General features: G+C 42.7%; 1 protein-coding gene across 6 annotated transcripts in view; it reads left to right on the forward strand.

Annotated features, from left to right (window-relative positions):
* The window catches only part of PPFIBP2 (PPFIA binding protein 2), a 189,926-nt gene that overhangs the window by 115,835 nt on the left and 55,424 nt on the right, over positions 1-18,667 (forward strand). For 4 of the 6 annotated variants that reach the window (XM_054972944.1, XM_054972946.1, XM_054972945.1 and 1 more), the window contains 2 exons: positions 911-1,003; positions 5,542-5,655. In XM_054972944.1, coding sequence (XP_054828919.1) covers positions 911-1,003; positions 5,542-5,655 — 207 coding nt within the window. Of the gene's footprint in view, positions 1-910; positions 1,004-4,994; positions 5,192-5,244; positions 5,273-5,541; positions 5,656-18,667 lie in introns of those variants that run through there. The other 2 variants (XM_054972950.1, XM_054972951.1) reach the window with 2 other exon arrangements.

The following is an 18,667-nucleotide window of genomic DNA, read 5'->3' on the forward strand; positions in this document are numbered from 1 at the left end:
GAGAGGGCAGCAACCAAATGGGGTATGGCTGCCATCACCCTGCTGGGGTTGGGGATCCCCTGCTCCCACTGCTGCTTCCCTGGCAAGTGGAGAGGGGGGTAGGGTACCTTGTCGGAAGCTCACAACCACTAAGTTTGGGAGCAGTTTTTAATAACAATAACAACATCAACATCAACATTCAATTTATATACCGCCTTTCTGGACAACTTAATGCCATACTCAAAGCGGTTTACCATGTGTGTTATTATTATCCTCATGACAATCAGTCTGTGAGGTGGGTGGGGCTGAGAGAGCTGTGACTGACCCAAGGTCACCCAGCTGGCTTCAAATGGAGGAGTGAGGAATCAAACCAGTGTCTCCAGATTAGAGTTCTGCCTCTCTTTACCACTACATCAAATTTAGTGAATTGTTCCCCAGCACAATCTGTAATTTTCACATCGTGCTGGAAAATGACATCACTTTCTGGTGCAATAGGTGAGAGTGGAAGTAAGTATTCACTTCCCCCACCTCCCACCCTGGCCTCTGAGGGATCTGTCTCCCCTAGATGGGAGAAAGAATGGATCAGAGAAGAAGGGCTGCTGAGTTGTTTACATTGGTGAATTTAAAGCTGGAGTTTCTTTATCTGGATTGCAAGATAGACCTTCTAGACCATAAAATTGTCTGCCACATAATACTTTGAATATTTTCTATGTTGGGCAGAAGTTATTGACATCTTATCACTCCACCAGGTTATGGCTGAATCTGGATTTTCTTTTTTAGAGAATTCTGTTACGAAGTAGATACTGTGCTATGATCAGCAGAGATCTGACCTGCAGTTATGTTATATTCCTGCAGCTATGATCATACTGTATTTTAAAGTTCTAATAATATCATATTTCAACTACATTTCTTAGCTAATGCTTCTCTTTAGTCTCAGGTGAATCACCCTACTTCTGTCACTAATGAAACCTATCAAGAACGTTTGTCAAGATTAGAAGGTGACAAAGAATCTCTCATATTACAGGTATGTATTATACAGCATCATCAACACATTCTGGAATTTATCAGTATGCTTGATACTTATTATGGTCTTGGATTAACAATGGAAGAGAAAGCAAATCCGTAATACTTGTAGGGTTTTTAAAAACTTGTCTAACTACTGAATGTGACAGAAATGTGGAGTGATTAAATCAATGTACTTTATTCTTGTACAAATGTAGAGTTGGATTTGATAGATTGCGGCTGTGGCTCAGTGAAAGTGCCTCTGCTTTGAATGCAGTAGGTCTCAGGTTCCATCTCCAGCATCTCCAGTTGGAAAGGAGTAGTCAGATGTGAAAGACCTCTGCCTGAGGGCCCAATCTGAGTAGACATTACTGACTTTGATGGACCAATGGTCTGATTTAGTCAAAGGTATCTTCATGTGTCTTCAGACAAAATTTTCCATAAGAGCAGAATTTTCCTGCTCCCAGCCCGCAGCCCCCTGAGCCCCATGAAATGCATCCTCTGGGGGATACGAAACCCTGACAAATGGAGGTCCGCAGAAAGAAGAAATCAGTGGAAATTGCCAATTTAGTCTGCATCCAGCCTGTTGTTTGGAACTTTGTTCTGAAATAAAGCAACACCCTGGGCTATGCCGCACAGGCATTAACTAAAATCTGTTAATTATCTATTCAATGATATCTAAAGTTTGACTCAATCTAAAAGCTCAACAGGTTTTTTTCGTTGTTGTTCTAAGTCAAAGAGTTTGGGGCTTATCTAGCCTAATGGAGGTCAGGAAGAATAATGTGGTGAATGTTTTTTGAGTTTCTTGTTAGAAAGATGCTGGAGCAGTTGGGGGGAAATGTGCATTGTGGAGCATCTACTGGTAGCTCTACTTTGACACTTTTTTACAGGTTATTTATATGAGACCAACAGCAGTGTGTCTCGTGGCTGCTCCCATGGAAGTCCCATGAAAGAAACTGAATGTTTCTGTGATATAATTTTCCTACACCTTATGGGCAAGGTGACAGAAAGTGGTAATTATCCCAGAATACAGATTATATGCATTGACCCCGGTGGCCCAGACTAGCCCAGTGTTGTCAGATCTTGGAAGCTAAGCAGGATTGGCCCTGGTCAGTAGTTGTATAGGAGACCAATGACCACCAAGGAAGGCCCAGGGTGCTGCAAAGAGTCAGACAATGGCAAATCACCTCTGACTGTCTCTTGTTTGAAAATCCTATGGGGTCGCCATAAGTTGGCTGCAACTTGATGGCACTAAAAAGAAGGCACATGCACACATTCACAAAACAGATTACATACTGCTGAACTAAAGTAACTTATTTATTAAGGCAGTTTACCAATATTGAAGCAAACATACATGGTAAGCCTTCCAGGAGCTTTCTCAACTAACTGAATAAAGCTATCATTTCTGTGAGAGGTCAGGACCAAAATATTTCACTTCCACCTACTGGCAGCATGTTGCAGGTAGAATTTGTCTGCATGTAAAAGGTGCAAATCACCTGGGAGATGCATAGTCTAGATGGAACATCTGGGCTTCCTACAGAAAAGTCCATGTGTCAGTGAACCTCAAGAGGCTATAAAGTTTACAGGTTGCTCTCTCTCTTCAGTTCCCTCGTGCACCCAATTAAATGCAATACAGATTTTTCAAGTTTGATTTACCACACAGAGTTCTCAAAGCTGTTTATATTTTGACAGATAGAAAAGTTCATATCACCAGAATGATGCCCTATGTACTGCAAAATGTGTTGCTAATTAATGGTTCTACCTCAAAATCTCATCAAATTTTTTTATTTCTACTCATTTGATGTATTTCTTACTGTGCTTCACGTGATTTGACATAACGTTATGGATAAATGAATAGGATTGTGCAAGCACCAATTTATTTTTAATAATACAATCATTTAATTATTTTTATACATATCCATAATAGGGTTACCAAGTTCCCTTACCCTCCCAGAGGGAGAGCAGGTACTTGGTACTTGCCTTCTCTGTGTTCCTCGTCACTTCTGGGCAATGTCATTGCGCAACAGCACACACGCTTCGCAGCGGGCTGATTTGGGCCTCAAACAGGCCCAATTAGGCCCAATGCGAAATGCAGGAGCGTTCTCAGGGCGGCGTGATGATGTCACTCCTGGGAAGTGATGTTGCGTCTCCCCGGGAGCACATCTGGAAGTCCTATTTCCTTGCCTCTCACCAGGTGAGTGATGGTGGGGGGTGGAAGGTAAGAGCAGGGGATCCCCCACTACCACTATCTGTGGTATGCTACTACTATCTAATTCTAAAATGTATTGCTTATGAAAAAGAGTGGGGAAACACACAGACATGGTGTTAGAATTGCTAAACCATCCTTGGAAAGCAGAATCTACATTTTGAACTAACTACATGGAAGAGCTAGATGGGTTTTTGGGGGGCTGAAAAAGACAGATACTGAGAAAAAGATGTTTCAGGCCCTAATCCTAACACTTCTCATCCTGCCAACTAGATTAGACTAGATGGAGCTGTTATGGTAGTCTCTCCACTTGAAAATCTTAAAAACAATTGATCAGCAATTGATCAAATGTTTCTCTACCACAGTGGTTGAGAGCAGAAGGAAAACATGGTAGTAATTATATTAACATGATTAAAAATTCATTTACATGATTCACTAGGAAAGAGGAAGCCAAATTGGGTAATATTACCTAGAGGTAGACGGCAAGAAGTCCCATAATCACAGTCTTATCTCTGATCATCTTTCCCCAAATGAAAAATCCCTTGCTTTGATGGCTTGTCTACTGATAAGAGGCCTTAAGTGTGGCTCAAAACATCCCACTCCACTACCACACACACACTTTTTAAAAAAATGTTCAGGCTGAAGAGGAGCTCTGGAAAATTCAAAGATGTGCATACTGTGAATGTTTTAATTTACCTTAACGTAATTATTATGTGGCTTTTGTGTTTGGATTCTTATTTGGACCAGCACAATTTCAGTCTATTTTACAAATATTAATATTCTGGTCAGCAGTTGTTTTTAAATTCAGCAGAAATGGTCTATAGAAAGTTCTGTGGCAATCTGTAATTATATTTCTCTTTGGTTTTGCTTCTGGTAGAATTTTTAAAGATGTTGAGATATGCTTTGTAAAGCCATACATTATTTTGCTGTTTACAAACGCTTGTGTGTGGCATGGATATCCTGATGTGGGTGAGGAAGCCCTCTTTATTCCAGCTTACAACATCTTTGTAAATCACTAGTGGTGATTTTTACTCTCCATAGGTAAGCAGTCATGTAAACGCCTGCGTCTAAAAACATATGACTGGACTTGCTTTGGAGCAGCTTTCTCCCTAAATCTAGATTATATGTACAATTATATGTACAATTATGTACTTTTGCCAAAGTACGAAAGGTGTGTCTTTCATGACTCATGCCTCTGCAATACTTCTTTCCTGATTTTTATTAATAAGAAATTCTCAGAAAAGGAAAGGAGGAGACAGGCATGCTGGGCTGATCTTTGAAGCTCTAAACATATATTTTTAATAAACGTAACTTAATCAGACAAATCTCTGGAGTTAGTAGTTCACTACCTTACAGAACTGTTTGACGGTACAATTTTACAGAAGGTTTGCAAAGGTCAGTGTTTCGCTTTATATCTTAGCTGGTTTCAAATAAGTTTCACTTGCTATTTATTCTTTTATATGACATAGTTCATGCTGTTTTCTCTGGCAGTGAATGACACCATTCTTACAGCTCCCTAAGAGCTCTTAGTAATTCTTTTTTTCACAGCAATTCATCACCTGAACTTTTCATTCATGTTTTAGCTTGTAATGCTTGGAGCCTATGAAAAGCAGAGCGTTGCCAATGTTAAAACATGTTCTTTGCATATTAGGTTTTTTAATAGTTACAAAAGCTTTATTAATAGGTAAATTGTTCTCCTGTTCTTGTAAGAAGTGAGGTGATTGGTTGGCTTCCTGAACAGCTCTTTCATTGGTTTTCTCTCTGTTTAAAGAAAGAAATATTGACAAAAGCTGAAAGGGTTGTACATGCTCGGAGCCTATTTAAGATATTAACAATTATCTACAAGAGCTTCTTTTTTCCTTTTAGAGGCTAGTTACTGTAAATAGTACCTCGCTGTCAGTGCTCCTTTTCATACAGTTTTTCTAGCCTCTGTTTCCATTTTTTTTAATTGGCCCAAGAAATGCAGACAATCTCTTCAAAGTATAATATAGTGGATATTTTAAGGTAAGAATCAAAGTGACGTTTTGAAAACAATCAAGCATTTAACGGCTTCTGATGACCTAGTGAATGTAAATAATACATGAGGTATGTTCATTGAGAGAACCACTGTGGTGTAGGAGTGTGTGTTGTTCTTGACCTGGGGAGACCAGGGTTCAAATCATTATATACCTTGGTCCATCTGTTATCCCTCAGCTAACTTACCTTGTTATAAAGATGATAAAGGGTTGCCCCGTATCCACCACTCTGAGGTCTTTGGATGAAAGATGGGTGCAAAAATGATTTAGGATGGATTTCTTACTTGTTTGTTCTTTTAAAATGTTCTCTTTTTGATTATTAATTTTCCCCAATTACAGGTGAGTGTTCTCACAGACCAGGTGGAAGCCCAGGGAGAAAAAATCCGAGACCTTGAAGTTTGTCTCGAAGGACACCAGTTGAAGCTTAATGCTACAGAGGAAATGCTTCAACAGGTATGCATGTTGGATTATTATAGAACTTCTAAGGACAAGCAAAATCTATGTACCTTGAGTAAATGGCTGGGAATTATAGCCTCCATGCAAATTGATTACAAAACAAAATAGTATTTACCTTTCAGTTCTATAGCCCTATAATCAATAGACATGTAAAAGAATGCCACCGTGTATATTATAGTCTGACAAAGAAAAGTCAACAAGCAGGCTGGATGTTGCTCTCAACCTGTTAGACTGGTTTAATTCAATAAACTTGATGGCTTAGAAACAGTTTCTGTTTAGTTTTGTTTGAAGCTGAATAAACTTTCCGGTTAAAAATACTCAAATTTAGGAGGTTACTTATTTTAAGAGCTTTTTGAGCTATTCGTTATTTAAGCTGAGAATGTATGTCAGCCAGTTCCTTTCTCATAGCCATTGGCTTAGAAAAGTCCAGTTTCATAGGAGAATCAGAGTTCCTCTTTTGCTGCAGAAGACAGGGAGGGATCAGCTTTGGAATATAAGTGATTCAGAGGGCAGTGATGGTTGATATGGGATACAAAGTGGGAAGAATTAGCTAGTTGCTTATAGTTTTACATGTCTTTTGAACTTAATGCAATTAAGTGCCTGATCTTTTTTTTTGGTGTACCGAGAACAAGCCTGTGGTTCCTCTCTTCTTTCTCTAGCACTGGTAGCTAAATCTGCAATAGTGGGAGCCCCCAGGCCTGTTGTTCCTTGCATTTTCCCCTTCAGATCAGACAAAAATATGTAGTCAGAATTAGGGCTGTGCGCTTTGGTATTCGCTTTGGGTAAAAATACTCGAAGTGCAGCTGATCTGGAATGATTCTGGATATCCGAATCAGGGCCAGCATGCTGTTTGGAATTAACGCCGGAGTTCTCCCCCATACCTTGGGAGACTAACGGCATTTATGAACTGATAGAGAGCTATGAATGTATTGGCTCTGGTTTTTGGCATTCTCAATGTATGAATGCAATATGTTTTGTATATAAGTAGCTTCACATGTACTGTTTGTTGGGGACTTATGTATAGAAGTATTTGATATATTGAATTACTCCTATTAAGGATTTGTATATAAAAGAAAAAAACTTTGAATTTGATACAAACGTAAGGTGTATATATTTTTACACCCTTGTTGTACTTCCTTGAGCTTGGGCTCTCTGTGTTTGATGTACCGAGAACAAGCCTGTGGTTCCTCTCTTCTTTCTCTAGCACTGGTAGCTAAATCTGCAATAGTGGGAGCTCCCAGGCCTGTTGTTCCTTGCATTTTCCCCTTCAAATCAGACAAAAATATGTAGTCAGAATTAGGGCTATGCACTTCGCTTTGGGTAAAAATACTCGAAGTGCAGTGCAGAATCCGGAATGATTCTGGATATCGATTCAGAAATCCCGAATCAAAGTTTTCCGAAGCTTTCGGAAAGCTTCGGGGCTGAGTTTAAAGGGCAGTGGCGGGGGCCTTTAAACATCATCCCACCCACACCCATCTACCTTGTTGGCGGCAGCCACTGCCACCTGAGCCTGCAGGGCATTGGGGAGTGCCGGAGCGCCACAGCGGCCATTTGAGGGGCAGGAAGGGCCGGAGGAGGCAGCTCCAGCCTTCCCCAACACCCCGGAGGCTCAGGCGGTGGCAGCGGCGGCACGAGGCAGCAGCCTCATGCCGCTGCCATCGCCTCCAGGCCATCACAGCCTCGTGCCACCACTGCCACTACGGCAGCCGCCCGCAACACAGCTGACCCTCCCGCCAGGTAAGGCAAGTGGATGGGGGGTGGAGGGGTTCTCCAGGGGGGTGGGGGGTTGAAGGGTTGCCCTAGGGGTGGGAGGTAGGGGGAGGGAGTTTCCCCCTTCACTTCAGTATGCTCCGAATAGTTACAGAGCATACCGAAGCCAGTAAAGTACCTTAATTCCGAAGCGGCTTGCTGTCTTCGGAATTAAGGTATTTCTGAAATTTTTTCCCGCTTCAGATAAACCCGAAGCGGGAAACCCGAATCAACCCCCTCCTGCACACCCCTAGTCAGAATGCTGTGAAAACCTTTTCCCACTAACATGTTAAGGTAGCCTTTACTGATGAATGATCACACATTAGTTTATTTTTATTTATGTCATTTCTAATCTGCATTTCTCACTGATTCTCAAGATGGATTACACAGTATAAGTCAATACAATCAACAGTTGGAACATTCAATATATGCAATAGAGTAGGCAAATGGAAAATTTGCAGAAATTTGAAAACAAGCAGAAAGCCAATAGAGAGCTGATACAAATGTTGAAACAAAGCCTAAGTAATTAAACATGACATATTAGACTGCAGAAACCACCCAGCAGGAACATACTTATAGCAACAGACATTATACAGTAGTATAGTCTATATTTCCTGTCTCTTTACCAATGCATCTTTTAAAGCATTTCCTTACAGTACAGCCCTCCTAACAGTAAAAAACCATTTTTTAAAAAGCCCTCCTGAATATTTCTGTTTTGCACATGTTTGCAGAAAGCTTGGAGAGTGGGAACCTTCGTACCCTCATCAGGCAAGCCATTTCATAAGGTGGGGGTCACAACAGAGACAGTGCGTGTACGCGTAGTTCTTGATTTTGCCCATTAAAAGGTGGCACCTACAGAAGGCCCTGTTCAGATGAGCGAACTGTAGTGGTGGAGTATAGGGGGAGAGGCATTTCTAGAGATATGAGGGTTAGGGTTAGGGTTAGGGCTTTGTAAGTGATAGCCAAAACCCTAAATTGACCCTAATAACTGATGGAGTAGTAGTTAAAATGTTGAACTAGGACAGGGGGCCAGCCAGTCCATCTCTCTTAGCTGAATGTACTTTACAGGGCAGCTGTTAAGATAAAAATGGGGGAGTGGGGAACCATGTATATCACTGTTGAACACAGGGTGCTCTAGAAATGTATAAAATGGAGGAAGGATTAATGATGTTATCAATAACTTTGGAGTCCCATTAGGAGAAAAGTAGATCAAAATTATCTAAATAAATAAACAGATAAAAATGGTAAAGAATAAGTGGTGGTGTTTGTACACAGTTTTATACGTGTGACACTTTGCCTTTCACCATTTCTGTTAGGTACAGTGACTATAGATTTTAATTGGTATTTTAGTTGATATATTCGAATAATAAAACCCTATAACTTAGGACTGATTTAAATAAGCCCTTTGTGGTTGTTACAGTGGCATTCTGTTCAAGTGAAGGAGTCCACTATCCATTTGGAATGGAAGCGTGATTTGTGCAGTGCTTCCTAAACACACAACTGAGGGTTGTCCTACTCCATGTAAATGGAACATCAGTGTAAAGTTTGAACAGGGCTTTTAAGAAAGCAGAAGCAACCATTTTTATATACTAGCTGGATTGGTAGTATGGATTTGTGCATGCTAAAAGGAGAGCAGTGATTTAGCTGAGACGTGTTGTGCATTGGGTTGGTTTTGGTGATGATCATTCTTGTCAAAACAATTTTTAGAGTTGCTCAATCTTGATGTAGATAACTGTCTGGGGTCTGCATCCCAGCCCCCAGACTTGCCAGGAGGGAACAGTGGGAGGCAACCGAGAGGCAGTGGCCCTGTCACCCCAGCCAGCAACCAGCTCCAGAGCCTGCCTACTCCAGGGGGAAGGGGTGAAAGGCCAAAGCCTCAGAGGGCTGGAGGGAGCAGGGAGAGACCAGCTAATCCCACCCTCCAGGGGGGGAGGGGGCTAAGCAGGCCAGAGGAGGAGGGCCAGGGCAAGGGGAAGAGGGACCCAGCAGCAGCCCAAACAGAACTCTTACCTGGCAGGGAGAAGCAGCCACAGCAGCTCAGAGCCACACCCCAGCCTCCACCTCAGCTTGAAGACAGCAGCCTGGCTCAGAAGATGCTCACAACCAAGCCCCTCCAAGTGGAGCTGCTGAAGGCATTCTGTGGGCAGAGCTGGGCAGCCAGCCAAGGGGCCACAGTTGGGCCTACTTTCAGTAATCAGCTCGGCCAGAGAGGCCTGGCAGCCAGCCAACATACCGCAGCTGCTGCTGATCCAGGCAGCCCAGCCAGCTCCCCCAGCTGCAGCAGCTTGAGACAGCCCAGGCCAATGCTGGGAGGCCCAGAAGGGGTGTGGCCTGGCAGGGAGGACCTGCAAGGAGGGCGGGGTGCTGAGAGAAGGCCCTATAAAAGCTGGCTGGGAAGTGCTCTGGGGTGGTGGGTGTGAGTAAGGAGTGATGGTGTGGAGTGAGAGCAGAGCAGTGTGAGATTGGCGGCTTGGAGGAGAGTTCTGGGAGGAGGAGATGATGGAGGACGCAGGGGGTAAGCAGGCCAGGTTGAGCAGGCCAGCGAGTGGATTGAGAGGGAGTCAGGGTGATGTATACTGCCCCTCCTTCCACAGAGCAGGGTCCTGCAGCATCCCTGGTGCCCCTCTGACATCAGGGCCGGCCCAGCCGGCGCCCTGCCCAGCGGTGGCAGTGACAAGCTCTGACAACAACAACATTCAATTTATATACTGCCCTTCAGGACAACTTAATGCCCACTCAGAGCGGTTTACAAAATATGCCATTATTATCCCCACAATAAAACACCCTCTGAGGTGGGTGGGGCTGAGAGTGTTCCAGACAACTGTGACTAGCCCAAGGTCACCCAGCTTCAAGTGGAGGAGTGGGGAATCAAACAGAGCTCTCCAGATTAGAGTCCCGCGCTCTTAACCACTACATCAAACTGGCGTAGCCATGTTAGTCTGTAGTAGAGATGGACACAAATCAAAATACGAACCAAAAAAACCCATGAACCAGCCTGGTTTGTGGTTTGCGAACCAGTGGTTCACGGAAGCTCATTTCCTGAACTTCCACTAACTGGTCTACTGGTTCATTTGGTTCGTTTTAAACAGCAATGCCCCTTTCCCTTCAGCTTCAAAATTGGTTAGTCTTAAAGGAGCTACTGGACTCTTTTCCATCTTGACGGGGCTTACATGCATGCTGTCAGCCTAGGCATAAAAAGGCATTTCTCACAAAGCCCTTGGAATGTTGGTATCTTCATGTTTACATCTTTGTGAGTTTTCATTTTGACAAGTATGCATTCATAAATATACATTTTACTGTTAGGAAAAACCTTGTCAGGTTTTCTGTTCTTTTACATGTAAGTCTATTACCTTATTCAGCCAGACTTGTCTTGAAAACACCCATCTTCCTGTTTTGTTAGGTTTTATTTTTAAAAGAAAGGAATATTATACTTCCCTTCAGTCATACACCTTCCACTAATATCTATTCCATTCTTGAAACAGACTATTGTCATGCTTTTCATGGATCCAAATGAATATTTGCATCCTATAACTTACTGTCAACAGATTCTTCACTACACTACTTTTACTTCTTAATTTGCTATTTGATCATTTCATATTTGTGAATATTTATTGTACATTTCCATTATAGCTGTTGCTAATTTGTCTGCTTATTTCTTTCTTGTTACATAAGATTTGAACTATGCAATTAGAAATTTAATAGGTCTCCACAATGGCTATGCTCATGCTTTATTTTCATATAAACTAGAAAGCTTTTGTTTTTAGTTCTGTTCTGGTAATGGGGGATTCATCCTTACCTCTTGAACCCCTTTGGAAATTAAGAATAATTTCCTTTTGTTTGACAATACTAGAAGCACTAAGCATTTGCAATTACTGCTGTTTCTAATTATCACGCTGCTCATCTTTCATTGTGATGATTTATATTTCTGAAAGTTTGTGGAGAAAGAAACGTATCATCCACTGTGGTTATTTTTCCCTCTCTTTTTTACATCTGTTTATACCATTGCTCCATTGATCTGCAGCTATTTCAGTCCTGTTTTTAACTTTAAAGGCCTTCTTTACTACATGATCCCAGCTAATTAGGAATCACATAGTGGATATTCAGAGGTCCACTTAGCCAATCAGGAAAAACAAAGTCTTCCATTGGCCATCAGAAGGTGAAGAAAGGAACCAAATTAAGGAATTGGATAAGCTTTATGGAAAGGGAGAATTGATAATAGGCTATGGAGGGAAAGGAGAACTAAAACAGGTCATAAGGTAAGTGGCCTGTGCTGGTTCAGTAAAGAAAATAAGGCAGATTTTTTTTTCAAATATGGTGGACATGTATATGTGCTTTTAGTTATTGGAAGCATGTGGTGAAAAATTATATCAATTGGATTAGAAAAACAAATCCACCATAAACCAGAGACACTGTTGCTGAATTTATCTTCCTGATATACCTAAAGATCAGCAAATGATTGCCTTACATATGATTGCAGCTGCCAGGCTGTTTTTTGCCAGGCAATAGAAACAAAAAAATACTCCTAAACTACAAGATTGGTTGTTCAAAATAAAGGAGATCTATACATTAGTGAAATTAACTATCAGAAAAATAGAGATACTTATAGAGTAGATGTTTTATGGTCAAAAGCGATACAAAAAATGGAACTGGCAATTGTATCATTGGAAATAGTATTGATAATATCAGTTGATTGTGAAGGGTTTTATATGTCCATGGAGGCAGGATAGATGGGGATTAGACTGACAATGTATCTTATAAATATTTTGTCTTTTTTGTATATATCTGTAACCTGTTTATTTTAATAAATACATATTTTTTAAAAAATGTGCATTTTAGCAGTACAACTCCAGGAGAATATAAGTGTAGAACAAGTAGCTGCTTTTTTCCCAAAATACTTGCAGCGATCTGTGGACTGAATTAAACTAGATGAAGAAAACTGCATTTGTTAATTTATGTAGCTGCCCCATTCAGCTGTAAAGCAAGAGGTGATATTGGTCTAATTTTAATGTCAAAAGGGGTGTATAAATGAAGATGAATGATTAATGGTCCGATTCATTGTAAGGCAGCTTTGTTTATGACATGGGATAATAATCCCTCTTCCTTTTGATATCATAATTAAATCGTCCTTCTCCCTGACCAAGGCAGAAATATATGTGAACAAACATGGTTGCCATTGTCATGTCTAGTTTGGTCTTAAATTGAGAGTTAGTATGTCTTGATTTTTCAGCCTGACCTTGGATGGTCCTCAAATGTGTGTTATCTTAGAGAGCCAGCATAGTATAGTGGTTAGAATGTTGGACTAGGATCTGTGAGACCTAGGTTTGAATCCCCACTTTGCCATGGAAGATTTGCTTTTTCCAGCCATGCATGCTCAACCTAACCTACTTCACAGGATTGCTATGAGGGTTAAATTGAAGAAAGAATGGTGATGTACGCTGATTTGGGTCCACATTGGAAAGAAAAACTGGGTATAAATGAAGTAAATAAAATAATTTTTTGGATTTCATATATTAATTGCATGTGTGCATATTTTCTTTTTAGAATGGGTTTTTACATACACAACACTTCTTTAGTAAGTACATTTGTTTGTTTTTCATAAATATTTTTTGCATCAAAAAATCTCTCTGTCTTTAGCAGGATTATTACTCAAACTGCTGTATTGGACATTTCCTAGCAGAAGTTTTAAGATATGATTAACAGAGGAATGTGATGGAGGTCTGTGAAATCATGAAACAGCTACTAGAGAAGTACTTCTGTTCCTATTATAATAAATAGATTCGTATTAGAGTTTGGAGTCACCCAGTGAATTTGATTGTAGTGACTGTCTGGAGCAGGCCTCGCCTGCGCCGGACTGGGCCCGGCTGACCCCTCCCCCACCGGGCCCGGCGCTCCGAACCAGCCCGCAACCCCCTCGGCGCCCCGACGCTTACCGGGGGGGTGAACGGCACCCAGGTGGAGGCAGCGCAGCTGGGGACCTCGGCCCGCCGTGCCGCAACGGCAGGGCTCATCGGGAGGAGGCCGGGGGTGCAGGAGAGCTTGCCGGCTCTGTCTCCGCCACGGCCGGAGGCGGCGAGGCCGGAGCAGCCGCCCGGCGCTCAGCAGCCGCCGGGGCCGCGGCCGGAGGGTGGCGCGAAGGGCGAGGCGCCAGCGGCGCGGCTGAGCAGGGCGGTGGCTCGCGGGCAGGCGAGGCCAGCGGCAGGGCAGGGACAGGCCCCGGGGCAGGATCAGGGGGGCGGGCCCAGGAGCAAGCCATCCCGACTGCTGGGTGGCTGGACGGCTCCTGGGAGGGCTCGCCCGTGTGAGCGGCCACTGCAGGCTGGCCAACGCCAGCCAGGGATTGGCTGGGAGAGGGGGAGGGGAGGACAGGTACCAGGGGGCACAGGAGAGGAGGGAGGCGGGAGTGATGAGTGCAGGAACCAACAGGGACAGGGAGACCCTGGGGCAGGACTGATGGTGGTGGAATGGTGCATGGGGATTGGGGAATGAGCACAGGGGTGGGGAAACAGCCAACTATAAAAGGGGAGCTCCCAAGGATGCCGAGGAGGAGAAGCAGCTGGCGGAGAGCACGGCACAGAGAGAGGGACAGAAGCTCACAGACCAGCAGGCAGCAGACAGGCTTTGGTGCTGTAACCCCTGTCACTGCCTAGTCTGAGGGGGAGGGAACTCTCAGCCTCCCCCTAGTGGCGACCGGGAGGACGACGGAGCACGGGGAAGGGGAGACCGGCGGGGCGGGGCCTCACAGTGACAAATAAAGGAAAGTATTTCTTTACACAGTGTGGTGATGACTTACAGGATTCATAAGATGTGGGGATGGCTACTAGCTCAGAGGCTACTAGCTTTAAAACAAACAGGCAAATTCATGGAGAATAGGCTGATTATTGCTATGATATTTAAATGGAACATCTGTGAACAGAAGCAGTATACCTGTGAAGTACCAGGTGTTGGTGACAAATAGTCACCCTCTTCATGCTCTCCTTGCGATGTTCCAGGACTACCTGGGAAAGCTACAGTTAGAAGTCAAATGGACCATAGCAGTATATGAGTTATAGGTCTTAATACAAAATCTTAACTCAACATTTGGGGATGCATTTAACATTTAACTCTGTAGCAGTGCATGATACACACGGTGCCAAACATTAGAACTCATTCCGCACACATTGCTTCAGATGCAACAGGAAACATACATTTCTCCGGAAACACACTGTGGAGTCAGAGTGCTTTGTGGTCTGTGATGAAATGTAGCCCTTGGTTATTTCTCCTTATTTGTTTTTCATGCTGGTCTGTAATCAAAACTCAGCATATTCTTACCTGTACACTGTAAATCTGGAATGTCACCAATAATTTTGAAGTTATATTTTGTATTTAAGGAACTACTTTCCAGCCAAAGAGATTCTGAAGCTGGCATTGCATTACAACCTTGTTTGAAACTTGCAATGAGTCGTATTGGGATCTTGCTAGATATGATGTTTTAGGAGATGAGGTCTTTTTTTCTTGCATTATTTGTTGTTTGTGTAATGTTCCCTTTTGCTTATGAATCAGGTACCCAGGTCCCTGCTGTTAGGTTCATCAGCAGAGACAGGTATGTTCAAAACATGCATTTGTTAGCAAGAAGATACAGGGATGGGAGCAACAAGTTTCAGGACAAAAGAACTCATGTAGTCTACAATTCTAATTAAAACAAAGCTGGCTGAACAGGGATTCCATCTCCTAAAGACTAAACCAACTCATACAAGTATCAGAGGGGAAAAACTGACTGTTCTGTTGTAACGTATCCAATAAACTCTCCATAGTTTGTTTACTTCATTTATATCCTACCTTTTTCCCCAAATGGTGGGGGCCCAAAGTAACTTACATTATTCTCCTCTCCTCCATGTGCTGGCCTGCTGATCAGTAGCTTATGTAGCTTAAAATTCCTCTAGGTGAATGTTAAAATAACGAAGTCGGTGGCATTTAAAGAGAATCTATATAAGATGTTCTATAGATGGTACTTAACACCAGATAGACTTGCCAAAATGTATAAAAATGTGTCTAACAATTGTTGGAAGTGTGGGAAACATACAGGAACATTTTATCATATGTGGTGGACTTGTAAAGAGGTACATAAATTTTGGATAATGGTGCATAGATTCTTACAAACAATCTTACAGATTACAATTCCCTTTAAACCTGAAGTATTTTTGTTAAATTGTGTATCAGAAGACATGGATAAAGATCAGAAATATTTTATCATACATGTAATGACAGCAGCAAGAATTCTATTAGCATTCTGTTGGAAATGACCAATGATATCTCAGCAGGAGGAATTAATAGCGAAGATAATGGAAAATGCGGCGCTAGATAAATTAACCTTACTAATGAAAAGACAAATGGAAGAAGATTTTGCTGCACCATGGACCCCTTTTTACAACTGGATGAAAAACCAATATAAAGATCTGAATGTAGTAAGCATATGAAGGCAATATTTTAACTTGTTACTAGTAACCACAGTTGAATGATTGGTAGTGTGAAATATGTAGATAAGTAAAATGCTGTTTCAAGCAGAATGTATGATTTCTTTTTTTCTTTTTAATCCATCCCTCCTTCCCCTACCCCTATTGCTATGAGAAAACTGATAAAATATATTTTTTAAAAAAATTCCTCTAGGGGGGGTCTTCCCCTTCCCAGAGCACATGTGCAGCTTGTTTCCGGCCAAAACAGCCTGTGCTCTGGCAGGAGCTATGCTTTCAACCCTCAGTTCCTCTTTCGCTGCTGGTTGGTGAAGTTCTTCATAGCATGTAATGATAATCATAGAATCATAGAGTTGGAAGGGGCCATACAGACCATCTAGTCCAACCTCCTGCCCAGTGCAGGATCAGCCTAAAGCATCCCTGACAAATATTCATCCAGCCTCTTCTTGAAAACTGTCAGTGAAGGGGAGCTCACCACCTCCCTAGGCAGCTGATTCCACTTTTGAACTACTCTGACCGTGAAAAAGTTCTTCCTAATATCCAGCCGGTACCTTTGTGCATGTAATTTAAGCCCATTGTTTCAGGTCCGACCCTCTGCTGCCAACTAATCTACTAGAGGACCAGAAGATTCTCATTAAAGTGATCCAAGAGGAGGCGATCAGACTCTCTAAGAAGCAGATTAATGCTGGAATGGCTGGCTCTTCCACCACGGCCGTAGATTTAGCTGTAGTTCTTAGGAGGTATGTGTGGCTGCAGTCCACTGCTCTACCTATTGAGACAGGAAACAGAGTAGAAGATCTACTATCTGAGGGCAAGACGTTGTTCACCGCAATAACAGACAAGTACCTATCCCAAAAGCTGAAAGATCAACAGACCGTGAGATCCTACAGAGTGTTGCCACGTTCCCAACAATCAAGGAATTGACTCTTCTACAGATAGCAGCAACAGCATCCTCAACAGAGTCACTACTCCAGATACCAGCCATACCAGCACCAGTATCCGCTCAACTTCAACCAGTCAGGGGCAGTATCAGACGCATAAGCCCCTTCTTAAACTGAGACAAGGTGTCTAATCAGCTGGGTATAAGGATCTGGGCCAAAGTCAGAAACAATTCTGACTAGCACAAAGGGAATCTTCTTTTCAGTGATAGACCCAATTTTACACAGCCTGGGCATCCATCATTACAGCCTGGTCATCCATCATGAAATCATTTACAGAATTGAATTTAACATTTCCCTGTGTCTGAGTCTTCCATGTAAATCAACTCAAGATACTTTACCTGAGTTGGCCAATGAGTTGTTGGTGCGGCTAGAGAAGGGAGCTATACAACAGGTATCAGAACTCAAACATAGGCTGGGATTCTATTCAAGGTTCCTCTTAGTCCGCAAGAAGGATAAGACTTTTAGATCCATACTAGTCCTCAGAGATTTAAAAAAAATGGTCAGGGTATCCAAATTCAGAATGGTAACCCTTAATGGTGTTACAGCTACTGCCCTCTGACTTGTGATTTGCAGTCCTGGATAGAGATGGGCACGAACAGGAAAAAAACGAATAGGATGTTCGTTGTTCTTTGCCATCCACGAACAGGGATTCACGAACATTGACTGACATGACATGTTCACGAACATGTTCGTAGTTGGTGATTCATGGGAGCCAGAATGGCCCCCTTGGGACTTAGCTGAACTTGAGCCAGGAAAGCCATGATCCATGGGTCTACCCCTTTCATGTCACTTTCTCTTCACGGTGGCAAAAACTAGACTGTCTGCTGGAAGCTAATTGAGGAGTTACAAACTGATCTTCCCAGTGTCCAATACCCACCAAATTTGCAGGGGACATAGTCCTCACTGTCCTCTGAAGACCCCTCAAGTTTCAGAGAGATTGGACCCTGGGAAAGCCATGATCCTTGGGTCCCTCCCTTTCCTGTCATTTTCTTTTCACAGTGGCAAAAACTGGACTGTCTGCTGGAAGCTACTTTGAGGGGTTACAAGCCAGAAGGAAAGCTAGAAGGAGTTCAGACAGTCCATGCCTATGTTGCCAGGGGGATTGATTGAAAGGCGCCTGGCTGTCTGGCTTTACGAACGGCTGACAAATGCCACGAAGAGGGCTTGGAACGAACACATGTTCGCCGAGAAATGGGGCCTTATGAACACCTTGCTCGCAAACAGCAGATTGGGCTGTTCGTGGCTTTTTTGTTGTTGTTGTTGTTCGTATTGCTGTTCGTGCTCATCTCTAGTCCTGGACCTTAAGGATGCCTGTTTTCATATCTCTATCCGCCCATCCTACAGGAGATTCCTCAGATTTCAGTTTGGGGAAATCACATATCAATATCAGGTCCTACCATTCAGACTAGCCACAGCCCCAAGACTATTCACCAAGGGCGTGGCAGTCTTGAGAACTAAAGGATATTCCATTTATCTATATCTGGATGATTGGTTGATTTCTGCCTTGCAAGGACACATAGATCTGATCTTAGAGACATGCCAGTGTTTGGGGCTAATGATTAATTTCAAGAAGTCTAATCTCACTCTGTCTACCAAGGTGCAACCCATTTGTGCACTACTAGACTCTTCCTTAAATAAGGCCTTTCTCCCATTGGAAAAGGGCACAATTATGGGAGTCCTCCCCCAATCCCTTAGGCTGGTTGAGATTATTCCGTGGTAACGCACTTTGCAGATATTCAGATACTCATCTCTGTTGCTTTATCTCAAGTAATGAAAACTTGGAGCTTGAGCCCTGGTGAGCTATGCATAAAAATAATCCCTAAGTTATATGCCAAGGACTAAATATTCAAACAGCCAGTCGTTTTTCAAGTT

This window comes from Eublepharis macularius, chromosome 2, assembly GCF_028583425.1.
Source record: "Eublepharis macularius isolate TG4126 chromosome 2, MPM_Emac_v1.0, whole genome shotgun sequence".
Classification (NCBI taxonomy): Eukaryota; Metazoa; Chordata; class Lepidosauria; order Squamata; family Eublepharidae; genus Eublepharis; species Eublepharis macularius.